Genomic DNA, 16,854 nt, shown 5'->3' on the forward strand with positions numbered 1-16,854 from the left:
TTCCTGTTTATTCTTCTTCCTGCTGGATGTTACACTAGCGACAACGGCAAATTTTGAACAAAGGAACGTTCTCGAAGGAATGCCTAAATTCATCGATAACGAAATGCCGAATCCACCGAAATAATTATGCGAATAGATTGTAAATGAATGCATAATCGGCATTGTAATTATCGTAAATGCATCGTCCGCTTTTACGCTGATAAGATCTTGTTATAAATCAGGAAAGTAAATAATTTTGATCCTGTTAAGAGAAAATATACGGATAACGGCTTCATCTATTAACTTATATATATCATCGTCAATTTCAAACTCATTTTTGTATTCCGATCAAGTCAATAGTATCATTTAATAATAATAGTTCATCATTTAATAATCGACAAGATCAATAGCCACATTTAGAAGTTATACATATAAAGGAAATACTGCGTAGTTTCTAGGAAACCGTTGAAACTATCATGGCGACGAAGTAGAAAGAAAAAGGAACACCAAAGAAAGGGGATGAAGGATCTTCGTCTAGCTCGCGCGTCTTAGCCAATCACCGGGCACGCGACAGTACCGAGCACGTGCCACGATTCGTCAAACCGTCCCCTACAAGGACGATGATCGCGCGACGGGCCCTTCGACCGTCGATCTCGCGCAAAATTTGGCACTCTTGATCGATCAATCGTCGAGGTACGTGATCGGGAGCCCGTGTGTCCGAGAGACAGAGTTATTCGGAAGTTCGCGATATTTTCCCTGCGGTAAAGCCCTCCGCGTAACGAGGCAGAGTGCCGTGCGGGTTAAGATAATCGGAATTCTGAATAAAGACTCATAGACGCGCACGTAAAATCTTCTTCCTACCTAAATTTCTATCTTTTCTTTCTTATTTTAAATCGTTTGCTCGCGTAGTCATCGTATTAACTTCACTCCGCGTAATTTAATATTTATACCTTTTCGTTTTTGTACTCGTTGTCTCTCTTCGACGTAGTCGTCCGAATAATCGTTTTCCGCCGCGATAAGTGCAGTGATCGAAAATTTACCGTTCTTTGGTGTTCCAGATCAATAAGCGAATACATAGAAATCAACAAGCGAGTTTATCTTGTATTATATTAAACAGCGTTTCGGTAAGTCGATCTGATCACATTTTTGAACACGACGTCTATTTATTGGCAAAACGGGCGATCTGGTCCAGCCCTTCGGGGTTCCGAGAATTTCTCCGGTCAGATCGTTCCATCATACGAGGTATCGAGTAATATTTTCGACTATTATTGTGTTGCGATTTCGTTTTCTATTTTTCCATCATATAAAAGGGACACCTTAGTCTAGCCCTTTCGAGGGTGCCGAGAGTATCTCCGGCTGGGGTGTACACTCACGGCAAAAACACACCGAATTCACGTTAATTCGAAGGAAAACGAGATAGCAACAGTCATTTCCCGCGACCGTTATATAATTAGTAAAGTTTCAAGTGTGATATCAGAGCGTTTGCATATTAATATATATTTTTGTTAAAGTACGTTAAGCATCTTTACCCTTGTTAACCAATACGCGTGAACTGGTATTTTCAATTACGAGTTTTTCAAAATTAATTAGATTTCAATTTTTGGCATTTCATGTTTTGTAGTTTTCTTGACTTTCATTCATAATTAAACCAGTTTCACCAGTTAAACAGTTTCAAAATTTCATTTCAAACACACCTCACAATTTTCAGTTATACACGCCTACCGTCATATACAGATTCAAGGAGGGACCCGTACGGGACCTAAAGCGTTGAACGAACCCAACGAAGGACTAATTAGCTAAATTCTAATTTTAACATCTTAAAACTTGTCTTTCGTCTTTTAATTGTCGAGAGCGTTAACCCGCTCAAGACTGGTGGCAGCGATACCAACCATCGCGTTCAGAATAGGGGAGATAGAGTAGGGAATTGTATTTCAACTATCAAATTGAAATTCGTTCTAACTAAACTACTTCTTTCTTTTTTTATATTACCCTTTTACGTTGCACCGTCTCACGCGCAACGTAACAATTGTATAAAATTTGGGAATCAAGAAAGTAGTGTTAGACGAAAATTCGTTCTATCACTTTTAGAAGGGAGACTGTTTAGAAATATTGAAAGTGTAAAATACACATTACGTCCTCTGCATTATGAATAAAATTACGTCCAGAGTTTAAGAAAAATCAAAAGGTGTCAGAAATAAAATCCTCTCTGATACGTTCAGAGAGGAGAATAAGTATGGAGAGAGATTAATTTATAACAAGTCACTCTCTCTGTACATGAGTAAAAAGAAAAGAAGTAATGCTGGTGAAACTTCTAAAGGAGAGAGATTCCAACATATATAATATATATATTTAAAGCAAGTCCGCGGAACTCTCTCCGTTAATGTTTAAAAAGGTGTGTGGAGATGGAGGAGAAATGTATAAAGTACAGAGACGAGGTTGGTGGGCCCTCTCTTATAAAGATTATAAAATTTGGTGGCAAAATGATCAGCACGATCACTGTACGCACTTTCTCGATTTGTATAGCATGCCACTGTCCGCGCTATCTTTTATTATATTGCCCAGCGTGTGTGATTTACGTGCTTGCACGATGGATGCACGGCGTGAAAGTGATTTTCGTGCTTTATGAGAGAAAGATGAGCGGAGGAGAATATTTTGCCTCCTTAAGAGGTCAAAAATTTATGAAATGTGTGTATCAAAAGAGAAATGTCTTAACGTCGATCGGTCTTTTGGGGAGGAGCCGTCGACGAAAATTTAAATTTACAATAATAACTAAGCTACCTGGTTGATCCTGCCAGTAGTCATATGCTTGTCTCAAAGATTAAGACATGCATGTCTAAGTACATACCGAATTAAGGTGAAACCGCGAATGGCTCATTAAATCAGTTTTGGTTTCTTAGATCGTACAACACATTACTTGGATAACTGTGGTAATTCTAGAGCTAATACATGCAAACCAGAATTCCACCCAGAGATGGGAGGAATGATTTTATTAGATCAAAACCAATCGGTGGCGGACGGCTTGTCCGTTCGTCCATCGTCGGCTTTGATGACTCTGAATAACTTTGTGCTGATCGTATGGTCTTCTAGCACCGACGACGGATCTTTCAAGTGTCTGCCTTATCAACTGTCGATGGTAGGTTCTACGCCTACCATGGTTGTAACGGGTAACGGGGAATCAGGGTTCGATTCCGGAGAGGGAGCTTGAGAAACGGCTACCACATCCAAGGAAGGCAGCAGGCGCGCAAATTACCCACTCCCGGCACGGGAAGGTAGTGACGAAAAATAACGATACAGGACTCATCCGAGGTCCCGTAATCGGAATGAGTACACTTTAAATCCTTTAACGAGGATCCATTGGAGGGCAAGTCTGGTGCCAGCAGCCGCGGTAGTTCCAGCTCCAATAGGGTATATTAAAGTTGTTGCGGTTAAAAAGCTCGTAGTTGAATCTGTGTGTCACAGTGTCGGTTCACTGCTCGCGGTGTTTAACTGGCATTATGTGGTACGTCCTACTGGTGGGCTTAGCTCCTCGCGGGCGGTCCAACTAATATCCCATCGCGGTGCTTTTCACTGAGTGTCGAGGTGGGCCGGTACGTTTATTTTGAACAAATTAGAGTGCTCAAAGCAGGCTACCTCCGCCTGAATACTCTGTGCATGCAATAATGGATCTCGCATCACCGGAATTTTTTTGGTCCGTGTTGCGTTCGCTCTATTCGAAATGAAACTCGCGGAGGCGAAGAATTGTTAAAAGTTTACGAAGCGTCTAGGAGTGGTTAAAACTGAGAGAGTTTTACGATGTCTTAGAACGAGCAACCGTCGAAACTTTGTTTTTGCGACGTTCTTTTCGTCGCTCTCGTCCCCACACTCCTACGCTTTGGGTGTTTCTTTGCCATCCGTGTTGCGATAAAAAGATTTCTCCATTGTCCGAAAAGGACGGATCGACATTCCTCTTTCGAAATAGAGAGAGAGAGGTACTTGCGGGTAACCCGGAATCTACGAAACACGCACCGTGGTAAGATTCGTGCGTCCGCCTGATCGATGTGTGTTGTTTACGGACCGGCTGCGAAGCGACGATAGCGAGTCTTTGAAAAACTATGTGTTAGACCGATCGTCGCCGGCCGTGTGTCTGTTCGAATCTCGCAATGCGCACGATTCAGCGACAGGACGCGCGCCCGAATTCCTTGTGTGCGTTCGTAGTTTTCAAGGTTTGTAAATGTACTTTACGCCCGACCGTCAAGAGGAGCGTGCCACTGGGCGTTTCTCCGACGGTTTCCGTCTTTGGACGCGATCGTGTCGTCAACGATCGAACAAACAAGTACGTTGGCGACGCCCGAATTCGCTCTCCTGCACGCGCCGGGTGGTAGAGTGATGTGGGTATCGAATGTGATGTGTGTTAATAATGAAAATAACACTCTAAAGATCTAAAGAGTTTGAAATACAGAATTTTACGATTACCCTGAACGATGGATCACCTGGCTCGTGGGTCGATGAAGAACGCAGCTAATTGCGCGTCAACGTGTGTTCAAAAATCTAATTTCTGCCGCCTTCACGCGGACCGCGGCAGCATTCTGCAGCGCGACCGGCAGCCACCTTGGATGCCGGTCAGGCCGACCAATCAGCACGCGTCACGTCAGCGAGAAGAAAGCCAACGGTTCTCGCTGCGACGAAGCGGGTTGATTGGCCATTATCGTTCTGTTTCTAGTAGAAGCTAACACGTGCGACATAGTAATTTGGAATTTTAGAATTTTTATCTCGATCTCAAGTGCAATTAATCTCGAAATTTATTCACGGTGATTGTACACTCACCTAAATACACAGAATTATATTAATTCTGACCACGTGTCGACGCAACACGTGGTTCTAACACATCTCGAGCTCAAACTCGATTCAACGCGACGCGTACGAATTGTATCTCAAGCTCACGCTCTGTATTATCACATCGTTCAACGAACAAACCTGTACATAGTGTATATAATCATCATTGTTGTAAATACATTGTGTCTTGTGCAATCTCTTGTGCATCATTTCTCAAATTTTCCGTCTCACCGCCAATCCTTACGAACTGAACCGGTACTCGATCACAATCTCGAAACCTTTGTACAAACTCGAACTCGAACTCGAACAACGTGTGAACTGCAGGACACATGAACATCGACATTTCGAACGCACATTGCGGTCCACGGATACAATTCCTGGACCACGCCTGGCTGAGTGTCGTTTTCTTAACAAAAGATTGCTTGTGTTTTCTTCTCGAAAAAGAGTAATTCATTGCTTTTTAAACATTCCGCCGTCGTTCAACGAGAGTAGAACGTTTCGGAGCGGGATTATCGAACGAAATTGAAAGAATTAATGAACGATAAATAAAAAAAAGAGTCGCAACGTACGAGCGATAGTTGGGCAGTTCGTCGGCGTTTGTCTTGGAAACGATGTGACGAAAATCGCAACAGATACACTAAATGCAGGCCGTTAAAGGAGAGAAACAAACTTCGAAATATCTCTTCGAACTAGCGCAAGTGCGTCACGGCGCGCGAGTCGTTCGTTAAAATTTATAAACGACCGCCCGTGAAAGCACCGAGTTCTCGGAAGATAATATATAAAGATTCTCCATCCTGCTGGAGTTATCGGATCTACGCGATTGTTCACTCGTAGAAATCTACGCTCCCGACGTTGCCAGAAACGATATTTCCGAAAGGTGTGTGAAAAAATAAACGAAAGAAGCTCTCCTATAAATTTAGAAAAAGCAAACGAGTGAAATGTTTGAGATGATAATTTGCTGAAATGCAAGCTCGAATAGCCCCAGGGTTTCGAATGAATCCCCGCGCTTTATATATCTCTCTGTTTACAAATGGTGTATAAATAAAAGATCGCTTCAGATGGGTCGTCGCTGTTTGACGCGCAATGCTATTCCTTTCTTTTGTCTGTCTGTGCGTTTAGCTTCGCTAAACAAGTTACATCGTGTGTTGGTTAAAATTGCTAAATGAAATATACGCGAAATGTTCTCTCTCGCTCTTCCTTTTCCTCTTGCTTCCGTTGCGCTCGAAAAGAAGGGATGATAAATAAAGAAAAAGAAACCTATTCGAAATCTCCTGTGGAACACAAAATAATACGGACGGACGTTAAAATTGAACCGGGACAAAATGGATCGTCTTGCGAGTTGTCTTCACTTTGAAATTGTTAAAAATTGATAAAAGCAATACGACGAAGCTGCAGTCCACAAAATGTTTGAAGCAAAAAGGAAGTAACACGAAAATAATGGGAACGTCGTGTCTCAATTTTTTTCCCTCTTGTGCTCGTTTCATCGAACGATGAATAATACAAACATTTTGAAACGAGAGAGAGAGAACAAAAATTGAATATGCGAAAGGTTGATTCCGCACAGATTCTCTACGTGTTTGCTTTTTTGCTTCTTTTTGTTTATTTTTTTATTTTTTTTGCATCGAGCATCATTCACCTTTCGATGAAACCAAAGAAATTGACGACCTCAGAGTAGGCGAGATTACCCGCTGAATTTAAGCATATTATTAAGCGGAGGAAAAGAAACTAACTAGGATTTCCTTAGTAGCGGCGAGCGAACAGGAATGAGTCCAGTACTGAATCCCGCGGTACCGCCGCTGGGAAATGTAGTGTTCAGGAGGATCCGTTTATCCCGAGACATCGAATTGCGTCCAAGTCCATCTTGAATGGAGCCATTTACCCATAGAGGGTGCCAGGCCCGTAGTGACCGGTACGCGTTTCGGGAGGATCTCTCCTTAGAGTCGGGTTGCTTGAGAGTGCAGCCCTAAGTGCAGCCATCTAAGGCTAAATACGACCACGAGACCGATAGCGAACAAGTACCGTGAGGGAAAGTTGAAAAGAACTTTGAAGAGAGAGTTCAAGAGTACGTGAAACCGTTCAGGGGTAAACCTGAGAAACCTAAAAGATCGAATGGGGGGATTCATCGTCAACCACGCTGGCTCCCGTTGGTGCGCGATGCCCCGGATGGACCCTCGGGTTCCATTAGCGAGGGCACACCACCTTCGTCGAACGTTCCTGCGAGGTAGTCGTGCACTTCTCCCCTAGTAGAACGTCGCGACCCGTTGCGTGTCGGTCCACAGTCCGAGGCGGAGCCTGTCCGTCGCCTTAACGGCGTTCGTGACAGACCCTCGGTTGCCTGGCCGACTGCGCGACGGCACTCAGACGGCATCGGGCCGCAACCAACCCATTTTCGAATGTGTGTGCGTCAGGACCGCCGCAAGCTAGGTCCAGTTATAATACCCGGATGTACGGACTATGCGCCGTCCCCGGGCCTGGCCAGCAGTTAGCAGGAGGAATCCTTGGACTGACCAAGCTTTGAATTACCGGTCGGCGACGCTATTGCTTTGGGTACTATCAGGACCCGTCTTGAAACACGGACCAAGGAGTCTAACATGTGCGCGAGTCATTGGGATATAAATAAACCTAAAGGCGAAATGAAAGTGAATGTCTTCCTTTGCGTCGACCTAAGGAGGATGGGCCCCGTTACGATTAGGCCTCGCACTCCCGGGGCATTTCGTTCCCATTGCGAGAAGAGGCGTACCTAGAGCGTACACGTTCTGGGACCCGAAAGATGGTGAACTGTGCGTGGCCAGGACGAAGTCAGCGGAAATACTGATGGAGGTACGTAGCGATTCTGACGTGCAAATCGATCGTCGGAACTGGGTATAGGGTCGAAAGACTAATCGGACCACCCAGTAGCTGGTTCCCACCGAAGTTTCCCTCAGGATAGTTGGCACTCGCTCGAAACGTTATTGTGAGTCTCATCTGGTGAAGCGAATGATTAGAGGCCTTGGTGCCGAAACGACCTCACCCTATTCTCAAATTTTAAATGGGTGAGATCTCTGGCTTGCTTGCATCAAATCAAGCCAGGAGATTTTATTATTGGATCAGAGCGCCAAGTAGGCCAATTTTGGTAAGCAGAACTGGCGCTGTGGAATGAACCAAACGCAGAGTTAAGGCGCCTAAGTCGACGCTTGTGGGATACCATGAAAGGCGTTGGTTGCTTAAAACTGCAGGACGGTGGCCATGGAAGTCGGAATCCGCTAAGTAGTGTGTAACAACTCACCTGCCGAAGCAACTAGCCCTGAAAATGGATGGCGCTGAAGCGTCGCGCCTATATTCCGCCGTCAGTGGCAAGTGGGGCTGGACAAAATTTGGTCCTTCATGAAGCCCTGACGAGTAGGAGGGTCGCGTCGGTGTGCGCGGAAGGGTCTGGGCGTGAGCCTGCCTGAAGCCGCGGTCGGTGCAGATCTTAGTGGTAGTAGCAAATACTCCAGCGAGGCCCTGGAGGACTGACGTGGAGAATGGTTTCGTGTGAACAGCCGTTGCACGCGAGTCAGTCGATCCTAAGCCCTAAGAGAAATCCTATGTAAATGAGGTGCCCTAAAGCTCTCAGATTAATAGCAACAGCACAAAACTGTTAAATATGGCTAAATCGAATTAATAACAATAGTTGCAGAGATGCACACCCATTGGGCGAAAGGGAATCCGGTTCCTATTCCGGAACCCGGCAGCGGAACCGCATACCATTCGGGCCCTCGTAAGAGTGTTCGTCGGGATAACCCAGAATCACCTACAGACGCCGTCGGGAGATCTGGGAAGAGTTTTCTTTTCTGTATAAGCGTTCGAGTTCCCTGGAAACCTCTAGCAGGGAGCTAGGGTTTGGAACGCGAAGAGCACCGCAGTTGCGGCGGTGTCTGTATCTTCCCCTCGGACCTTGAAAATCCAGGAGAGGGCCACGTGGAGGTGTCGCGCCGGTTCGTACCCATATCCGCAGCAGGTCTCCAAGGTGAAGAGCCTCTAGTTGATAGAGTAATGTAGGTAAGGGAAGTCGACAAATTGGACCTGTAACTTCGGAATAAGGATTGGCTCTGAGGAGCGGGGCGTGTCGGGCTTGGTCGGGAAGCGGGTCTGGTTGACGTGCCGGGCCTGGGCGAGGTGAACGGTTGGCGACTTCGGGATATTTATAGCCGCACCACATTATAAAGGTAAATATCTCGGAAACGGTGGGAGTTATGGCAAAATGTTAAGAGACCTTTTTTGCAGGAAATTAAGTTTCCTATTATTTATGTTCTATGACATTTCTTGATCAGATGCGTAGTTTTCAAGATATATCGAGATATTTCAAAGTTCCGAAGCCGTACCCACATTATAAAGGCAAATATCTCGGAAACGGTGCGAACTATGGCAAAATGTTAAGAGACCTTTTTTGTAGATAAAATAATTTTTAACAAAAAAACATCCGACTTCGAAATGCACTAAAAAGTGTAAAATAATTTCTATTTCATTTATACCAATATTCCATAGCTATTAATAATATCTACTTAATCGTTAAATAGGATACCAAATATATTTCAAAGTTTTCGGAGGCGGCGCAAAATTAAAAACTTTTCCTCTACTAGGAAGATCCTAACTCTGCCGTCGGCAACCTATGATAAATCACCCATTTGATAATTTCAAGTAAACAATATTCAACGAGAATCAACAAACCCGTTGCGAATTAACTATAGTGCAGTTCACGAGTGACCGCACTTAACTCGCGCAGCTAGTGACCTACTGAAGTCTAGGGAGATTTTTAATAGTGCGTGTGATTCCCCTTTACAGCTTGCTTCTTACTTTGCATTCACATCATTTTTTTTTACGACAAATAATAGGAACCTCATTGTATCGTGAAACTTTACAATATCATCACCGGTTATCAGTCATCGTACGTCATATATTTCTGCCCACCATTTATATGATCGCAAAGTATAATAAGAAGCAAGCTGTACAGGGGAATAACACACGTTATGAAAAATCTCTCTAGACCTAGTGAGCTGCGCGAGTTAAGTATGGTCTCTTGTGAACTGCAGTATAGTGCATGTACATCAGGAGTGCTGCCAATTTCTCATACAATCGTTACAATTACAAATGTTTTCAGCGAGACCTATAATTTTTATCTTACGACTTATTAATTACCAAGTTTGCCATACCGCAATCTAATCGTTATTGGCAGCATCGTTTGTTCGGATATTTTTAATTTTGCGCCGACTCCGAAAACTTTGAAATGTATTTCGTATCCTATTTAACGATTAAGTAGATATTATTAATAGCTATGGAATCTATATATATAAAGACAAATGTCCTGATTCATCAACGCCCAGCCCAAACCCCTGAACCTAGAAACATGAAATTCGGGTAGTGTATTCCTGTCATGACGTAAGCACCCACTAAGAAGGGATTTTTAGAAATTCGACCCTTAAGTGTGTAAAAAGGGTTAAAATCTATTTACACAGATTTCTTCAATATCTCTTAGGCCCGATGAGATATCGACTTGGTTTTTGCTTACGAAGGTCAGCCATACAAATGATTAAAAACATAATTCAAGATTTTGTTCTAATCAACTTTTAAAGGCGCAAATCTAAATTTAGGGGTGAAGGTAATTATTTTGATTACGAACCGTACTTCCGATTTCGATGATTTTTAAATATGGTGTAGAAATCGTCATTTTGAACAACTTTTTCCTATACATATAACCGCCGTTCGACCTTAGTTTTTGAGATATTTTCGAAAAACAGTGGAAACTATCGCATTGAATTCTGCCTATCCGTGTGCGATCGTGACAACGCACGCGTTATGTAATATGGGATCGCCACTTTTCTACTTTTTCTGCAGGCAGCAATACCTACTTTTCTGAAATACTAGAGATTGATCACCAAAAAATAATACAACAATTATTACTTCAAATTCTCGAATTTTCTATTTATGAGAGCGGGCGAAGCCGCAACGGGGATGCTAGTATTGGTATAAATGAAATAGAAATTATTTTACACTTTTTAGTGCATTTCGAAGTCGGACGTTTTTTTGTTACAAATTATTTTATTTCACACTTTTTAGTGGAACCAGTAGTATTTGTAGGATAGTGTACGGTGATTTTGTATTTTTGTTCCTTAGCTAATAACCATAAACCGAAAAAAATTGACCGAATTTAAGTTGTTAATAAACAACAGATTTCATAAATTTTTGCAAGTGGGATCATCACGGATATACCTCCTACTAAATGTGAAAGGTTTCATCGCTATCGGTACATTCCCTGCAGCATAAACGCCGGAAGATATAAATGAAGTATTACGTATTTTGCGATAAAAGTCGTTAGGAATGAAGAAATACAAAATTTTTTTTGCAGGACCAATCGGGAGACATACTCTACCAGATGCAAAAGGTTTCGTTCCGACTGGTCCATCCGTCTAGGCGTAATCGGTGAACATACATAAAAAAAGTATATATATACACATCGAATTGAGTATCCTCCTCCTTTTCGAAGTCGGATAAAAACATTTTCATGACGATCAATGTAGATCTTGATCGAAATATATCATAGGACGAGGATTTTAGCGAAAAGTACCAACTTTGTCGACGCATCGAAATTTTTCAACGTTCCAACCGCGATTGCTTTTCGATTAAAAAAAAAAATAATGAGCAATGCCAGAAAGCCGGAAATATAACATCCAACCTTCACCAATTTCACAATTTCTTCGAGATTCCGTGTATATGTGATTTATAATATATAAATCTCTACTATTATTCTCTTTCTTTCTAAAATCTCTTTCTTTCCGTATTCCGTATACGCACTCGTTCCTCTCGGTGCGTATGTTACTACTGGAGTCTCGTCTAACCGATAAAACGAATCCCCAAGCATAGGGCTCAGTCTCAACAGATCGCAGTGTGGTAACTGCTCTACCGAGTACAACACCCCGCCAGGTACCTAAGTCGTCTACAGACGATTCCGAGTCTCGACGTCGAACTTGGAGTGCCCATGATCGACCGTTAGAGCGCCACGGCCGTCGTTCGGCGAGATCCCGACGACGAATCCGATGACGCCCGTACGGCAAACTGAGGCCCGTGCGATGACCGGTCACGAGGACCGGCCACCTAGTAGTGACACATCGTTTTGAGCCTTTCGACCCACACGAGACTCCTAGAAATATCGTTGCCACCTTTGTCTAGAAAGGATACGGCCTTAGAGGCATTCGGTTCAACCGGCCGCTCGACCGAGTGCGTGAACCAAATATCCGAACCTGCGGTTCCTCTCGTACTGAGCAGGATTACTATCGCAACGACTAGTCATCAGTAGGGTAAAACTAACGTATCTCACGACGGTCTAAACCTAGCTCACGTTCCCTGTTGGCGGGAGAACAATCCGACGCTTGGCGAATTCTGTTTCGCAAAGATAGGAAGAGCCGACATCGAAGGATCAAAAAGCGACGTCGCTATGAGCGCTTGGCCGCCACAAGTGAGTTATCCCTGTGGTAACTTTTCTGACACCTCTTGCTGAAAACTCTTCAAGCCAAAAAGATCGATAGGCCGTGCTTTCGCAGTCTCTATGCGTACTGAACATCGAGATCAAGCCAGCTTTTGCCCTTTTGCTCTACACGAGGTTTCTGTCCTCGCTGAGCTGGCCTTAGGACACCTGCGTTATACTCTGACAGATGTACCGCCCTAGTCAAACTCCCGGCCTGGCAGTGTCCTCGAATCGGATCACGCCGGAGTATTATCGGCGATCGGCGCAAGGCCTCACACCACTCTTGTACGCTTGGTTCTAGAATTCCGTGACAACCGGGCCGAAACCACGGTGCATGCACTCCACCTAACCGAGAAAGTAAAGAAACTATGAAAGTAGTGGTATTTCACGGGCGATATAAAATCTCCCACTTATGCTACACCTCTCATGTCTCCTTTTAATGCCAGACTAGAGTTAAGCTCAACAGGATCTTCTTTCCACGCTAATCTTTCCAAGCCCGTTCTCTTGGCAGTGGTTTCGCTACAAAGTAGACAGGGACAGGTTATTGTCAGTAAAGAGCCTTCTGGGGTTGGGAAACCCGCTCTGCCGTTCCGAAGCTTTCGCTTATACCGGCGGTGTTAAATGGCGCATAGTGCTTGAATTACCTACCACCCAACGTCACCTCCTTAACAAGGGGAGACGGGCCGGAGCAATCCCGCTCATGGCGAATCAATCATCGCACGGTGTGAAGACCCAACACAAAACTCTGCGTCGGCGTGTAAGGAGTTTTGCTCTAGGACGATTCTACTTTATCAAGCTTACCTGCGTGGTCTCAGCTCATCCCAACAGGCGCTTCACGTCCACAGCCAGAGCCCCGTTTGCCACCGGTAAACCGGTGCCAGGGCCACACCACAAGGAGAAAGGGTTGGCACATGTCACCGCTGGGGCTGTCTGCAAGGCCTTGAACGGTATCATTGTGGCCCTAGATAGGGACAGAAGGGAATCTCGTTAATCCATTCATGCGCATCACTAATTAGATGACGAGGCATTTACCCGCGCTTTTTTGAATTTCTTCACGTTGACATTCAGCGCACGGCATCGGAACTTTGAAATATCTCGATATATCCCGAAAACTACGCATCTGATGAAAAAATATCATACAACATAAGTAGTAGGAAACTTAATGTTCTACAAAAAAGGTCTCTTTACATTTTGCCATAGTTCGCACCGTTTCCGAGATATTTGCCTTTATAATGTTGGTGAGCTTCGGAACTTTTAAATATCTCGATATATCTCGAAAACTACGCATCTGATCGAAAAATGATATAGAACATAAATAGTAGGAAATTTAATTTCCTACAAAAAAGGTCTCTTAACATTTTGCCATAGCTCGCACCGTTACCGAGATATTTGCAGATTCACCTCAAGGAAAGGGGCGTCACGCACATATTCAGAGATATTTCTTCTTCTTCTTGTTCTTCTTCTGCACAGCTGCGCTGGAAGTGGCATTTACAGCTCGGAATAGTGAATACTGCCTAGAATAGTGCAGAGTTACCTCAAAGAAAGGGGCCGCAGTGTTTCTTCATCCTTATAATGTTGGTTCGGCTTCGGAACTTTGAAATAGCTCGATATATCTCGAAAACTACGCATCTGATCAAAAAATGTCATGGAACATAAATAGTAGCAAATTTAAGTTCCTACAAAAAAGCTCTGTCAACATTTTGCCATAGCTCGCACCGTTTCCGAAATATTTGCCTTTATAATGTTGGTGCGGCTTCGGAACTTTTAAATATCTCGATATGTTTGCGTGTTCACCTGGGCTGAGTTGACTGAGAAAACGAGGCACAGGTGACAATAAGCACAGTTCGTTTATTGTACGTCAAATATATACAGCGGCTAATTACAAACACAAGAAACACGTGACACGATCACACTGCGTGGGCGCGAACACTTACAATGATAATGCGTGGGCGAAGCGCGGTCAATTATACAAAATAGTCACAAATATTTACGTGGACAAGGCGCGGTCAAATACTTGTTGTATTAACAATCGAAACTGAAACCTGATCTATGCCTGAGCGTGGACAAGCGAAGCACGTGCGTATGCTCTAAGCGTTCGATCAAGAAGGCGGAAATCAATGATGGCGTCGATCTTGCCGGTTCCGGTGTGGAGAGGGGACCGCGTAGACCGAGAGGTGCTGCCGCTATCGGTAACGACGCACCGACGAAATACTTTCGTTGCCAACTTCGTCGTTCTGCGTAGACTTGGGGAATTTCGCCAACATTTCCCCCCGGCCATCAGCGACTGGTCGATGATGTGGTCTGCGTGTCCGAGTTGTCCTGAGAGGGCTGATGAAGACGGGCCAGCTTCGCGATGGGCCTTGTCAGCGTCGTGGTGGCCGTCTTGAGCTCAACGACTCTTGTCAATCCGTCGTTGCCTGGCAGGAGTTTGAGAACCCGTGCCATGGGCCATTTCCCTGGGGGCAAGCGTTCATCAGTGATAAGAACAAGAGTGCCTACCTTGATCTCATTGGACGGGTGATGCCACTTCGAAATTGCTTGGAGTCGTTGAAGATACTGCGTGGACCAGAGTTTCCAAAATTGTTGGAGGCGTTGCTGAAGAAACTGCCATCTTGATAACCGGTTGACTGCGACGTCTAGAAGCGTGGACTCTGGCGCTGCGTTAATCTGCGATCCGATCAGGAAATGTCATGGTGAGAGGGCTGATATGTCGTCTGGATCATCGCTGAGTGGTTCCACCGGTCTTGAATTGAGGATGGCTTCGATCTGCGCGAGCAATGTTATTGATTCCTCGAACGTCAATAAAGCATCTCCAATCGTCCTCTTCAGATGGAATTTGAGAGACTTGACCACTGCCTCCCATTCTCCACCCATGTGTGGAACGGCAGAAGGGTTGAAGTTCCACTGCGTACCATCCTTGGCGAGTAGAGCTGCGATGTCTTGATTTTCGCGTGTGCTGTCCCTGAACTGCTTTTTTAACTGCGCGTCCGCTCCTTGGAAGTTGGTGCCGCAATCTGAGTAGAGAGAGGCTGCAGCTCCTCTCCTTGCTGCGAATCTGCGATAGGCTGCGATGAACGCGTCGGCTGAGTAGACGGTGACAACTTCCAAGTGTACAGCTGATGTTGCGAAGCAGACGAATACACCAATCCACCCTTTCGGCGTCTTGGCTCCTCTGCCTTTCCAAGTCTTCAGCGTGAGCGGTCCTGCGTAGTCCACACCAGAGTGTGTGAACGGGCGCGATGGAGTGATCCGACAAAGAGGTAGTTGGCCCATCAGTTGATAAGCACGGATCCCCCTCTGCGAGCGCACTTCACCCACCGCAAGATATGTGTTTTCACTGGAACTCGTCCACCGAGAATCCAGTAGCGTTGTCTGAGAAAAGCGAGGGTGGATTGCGTACCTCCATGCATGGTCTGAAGATGTGCGTGGTCGATGAGAAGTGCAGAGAGTCGTGAATCACGAGGCAAAATGACAGGGTGTTTGCCATCGTGCGAGAGTTCTGAATGTTGGAGGCGTCCACCTACCCTGGCGATTCCTTGATGGTCGAGGTAAGCGGTGAGCCTCGTGAACGGATGCGTCGATGGAAGCGTTGTTCCTTTGGCGAGTGCAGCGAGTTCGTTTTGAAAGAATGTGCACTGCGTGGCCTGAATCCAGTAGATTCTGGCCCTTTCCATATCAGCTGCTGAGATAGCGTGTGTGGGCGAAGCGTTCTGTCATTTTAGCAGCTTGTCCACGAATTTGAGGCAGAGAGATGTAATTCTGAGTAATCTGTGAAAAGAAGAATATTTATAGATCAAATCCCATGAATATTCCTTTAAGGTTTGCGTTAGACGTGTGCAGTTAAACCACAGCACGAGCTTCTGGAGCTCCTAGCTCGTCTGCGTCGACACTGGTCTAAGTGGGCCATGCGTTCTGCGTTTGCGTGATCCAGGGTGGTCCCGTCCACCAAAGCGAGTGCTGTTGAAGCTGTTCTGTCGCCATGCCTCTTGACGCGCAGTCAGCTGGATTCGATGATCCTGGTACATGCCTCCAGTGAAAGTTCTGCGTAATCTCCTGGATCTGGATTACCCTGTTGCGAACGTAATCCTTCCATTTGGAGGGGTGCGTTTTGATCCATGCAAGCGTGACTTCAGAATCCGTCCACAAAAATGTCTGGGAGACGGTCATGTTCAAAGTAGCGTGAACATGCCGTATCAGTTTAGAGAGTAGCACCGCTGCGGTGAGTTCCAATCTCGGGATGGTCAGACGTTTGACTGGTGTCACTCGCGTTTTCGAGCAGACAAGCGAAACTTGGGTACCCGTGGACGGTGCGTGTCGTCCCAACTGAGTTCCTGTAACCAAACCTCTTGAATAAGAATTTTAGCTCTGATAATTACAGGTGCAACAAAACCGAGTGGATCAAAGAGTTGAGCTACTTCGGAGAGAATGAGGCGTTTTGTAAACTGCGTGCGCTGCGTGGCTGATATGGTTGACAAGTTGAGCGTGTCCTGATGTGGAATCCATTTAATTCCGAGAATTTTGGTTGCGCAGTCGTCGAATGAGATTGCTGCCTTGATCTGCTCTGGTGCGAGGTCTTCTAGCAA

At 45.1% G+C, this 16,854-nt stretch overlaps 1 protein-coding gene across 1 annotated transcript; it reads right to left on the reverse strand.

Annotated features, from left to right (window-relative positions):
• Positions 1-14,959: 14,959 nt before the first annotated feature.
• LOC114881715 lies at positions 14,960-15,544 on the reverse strand. Its single transcript, XM_029198560.2, has one exon. It carries the CDS (start codon positions 15,542-15,544, stop codon positions 14,960-14,962), a length of 585 nt encoding a protein of 194 aa, XP_029054393.2.
• Positions 15,545-16,854: the final 1,310 nt, after the last annotated feature.

Source organism: Osmia bicornis, unplaced genomic scaffold (assembly GCF_907164935.1).
Source record: "Osmia bicornis bicornis unplaced genomic scaffold, iOsmBic2.1, whole genome shotgun sequence".
Taxonomy (NCBI): Eukaryota; Metazoa; Arthropoda; class Insecta; order Hymenoptera; family Megachilidae; genus Osmia; species Osmia bicornis.

Excerpts from the sequence above, each read along its gene's own strand:
- LOC114881715 (XM_029198560.2), bottom strand. The coding sequence starts at position 15,544 with ATGGGCCAACTACCTCTTTGTCGGATCACTCCATCGCGCCCGTTCACA.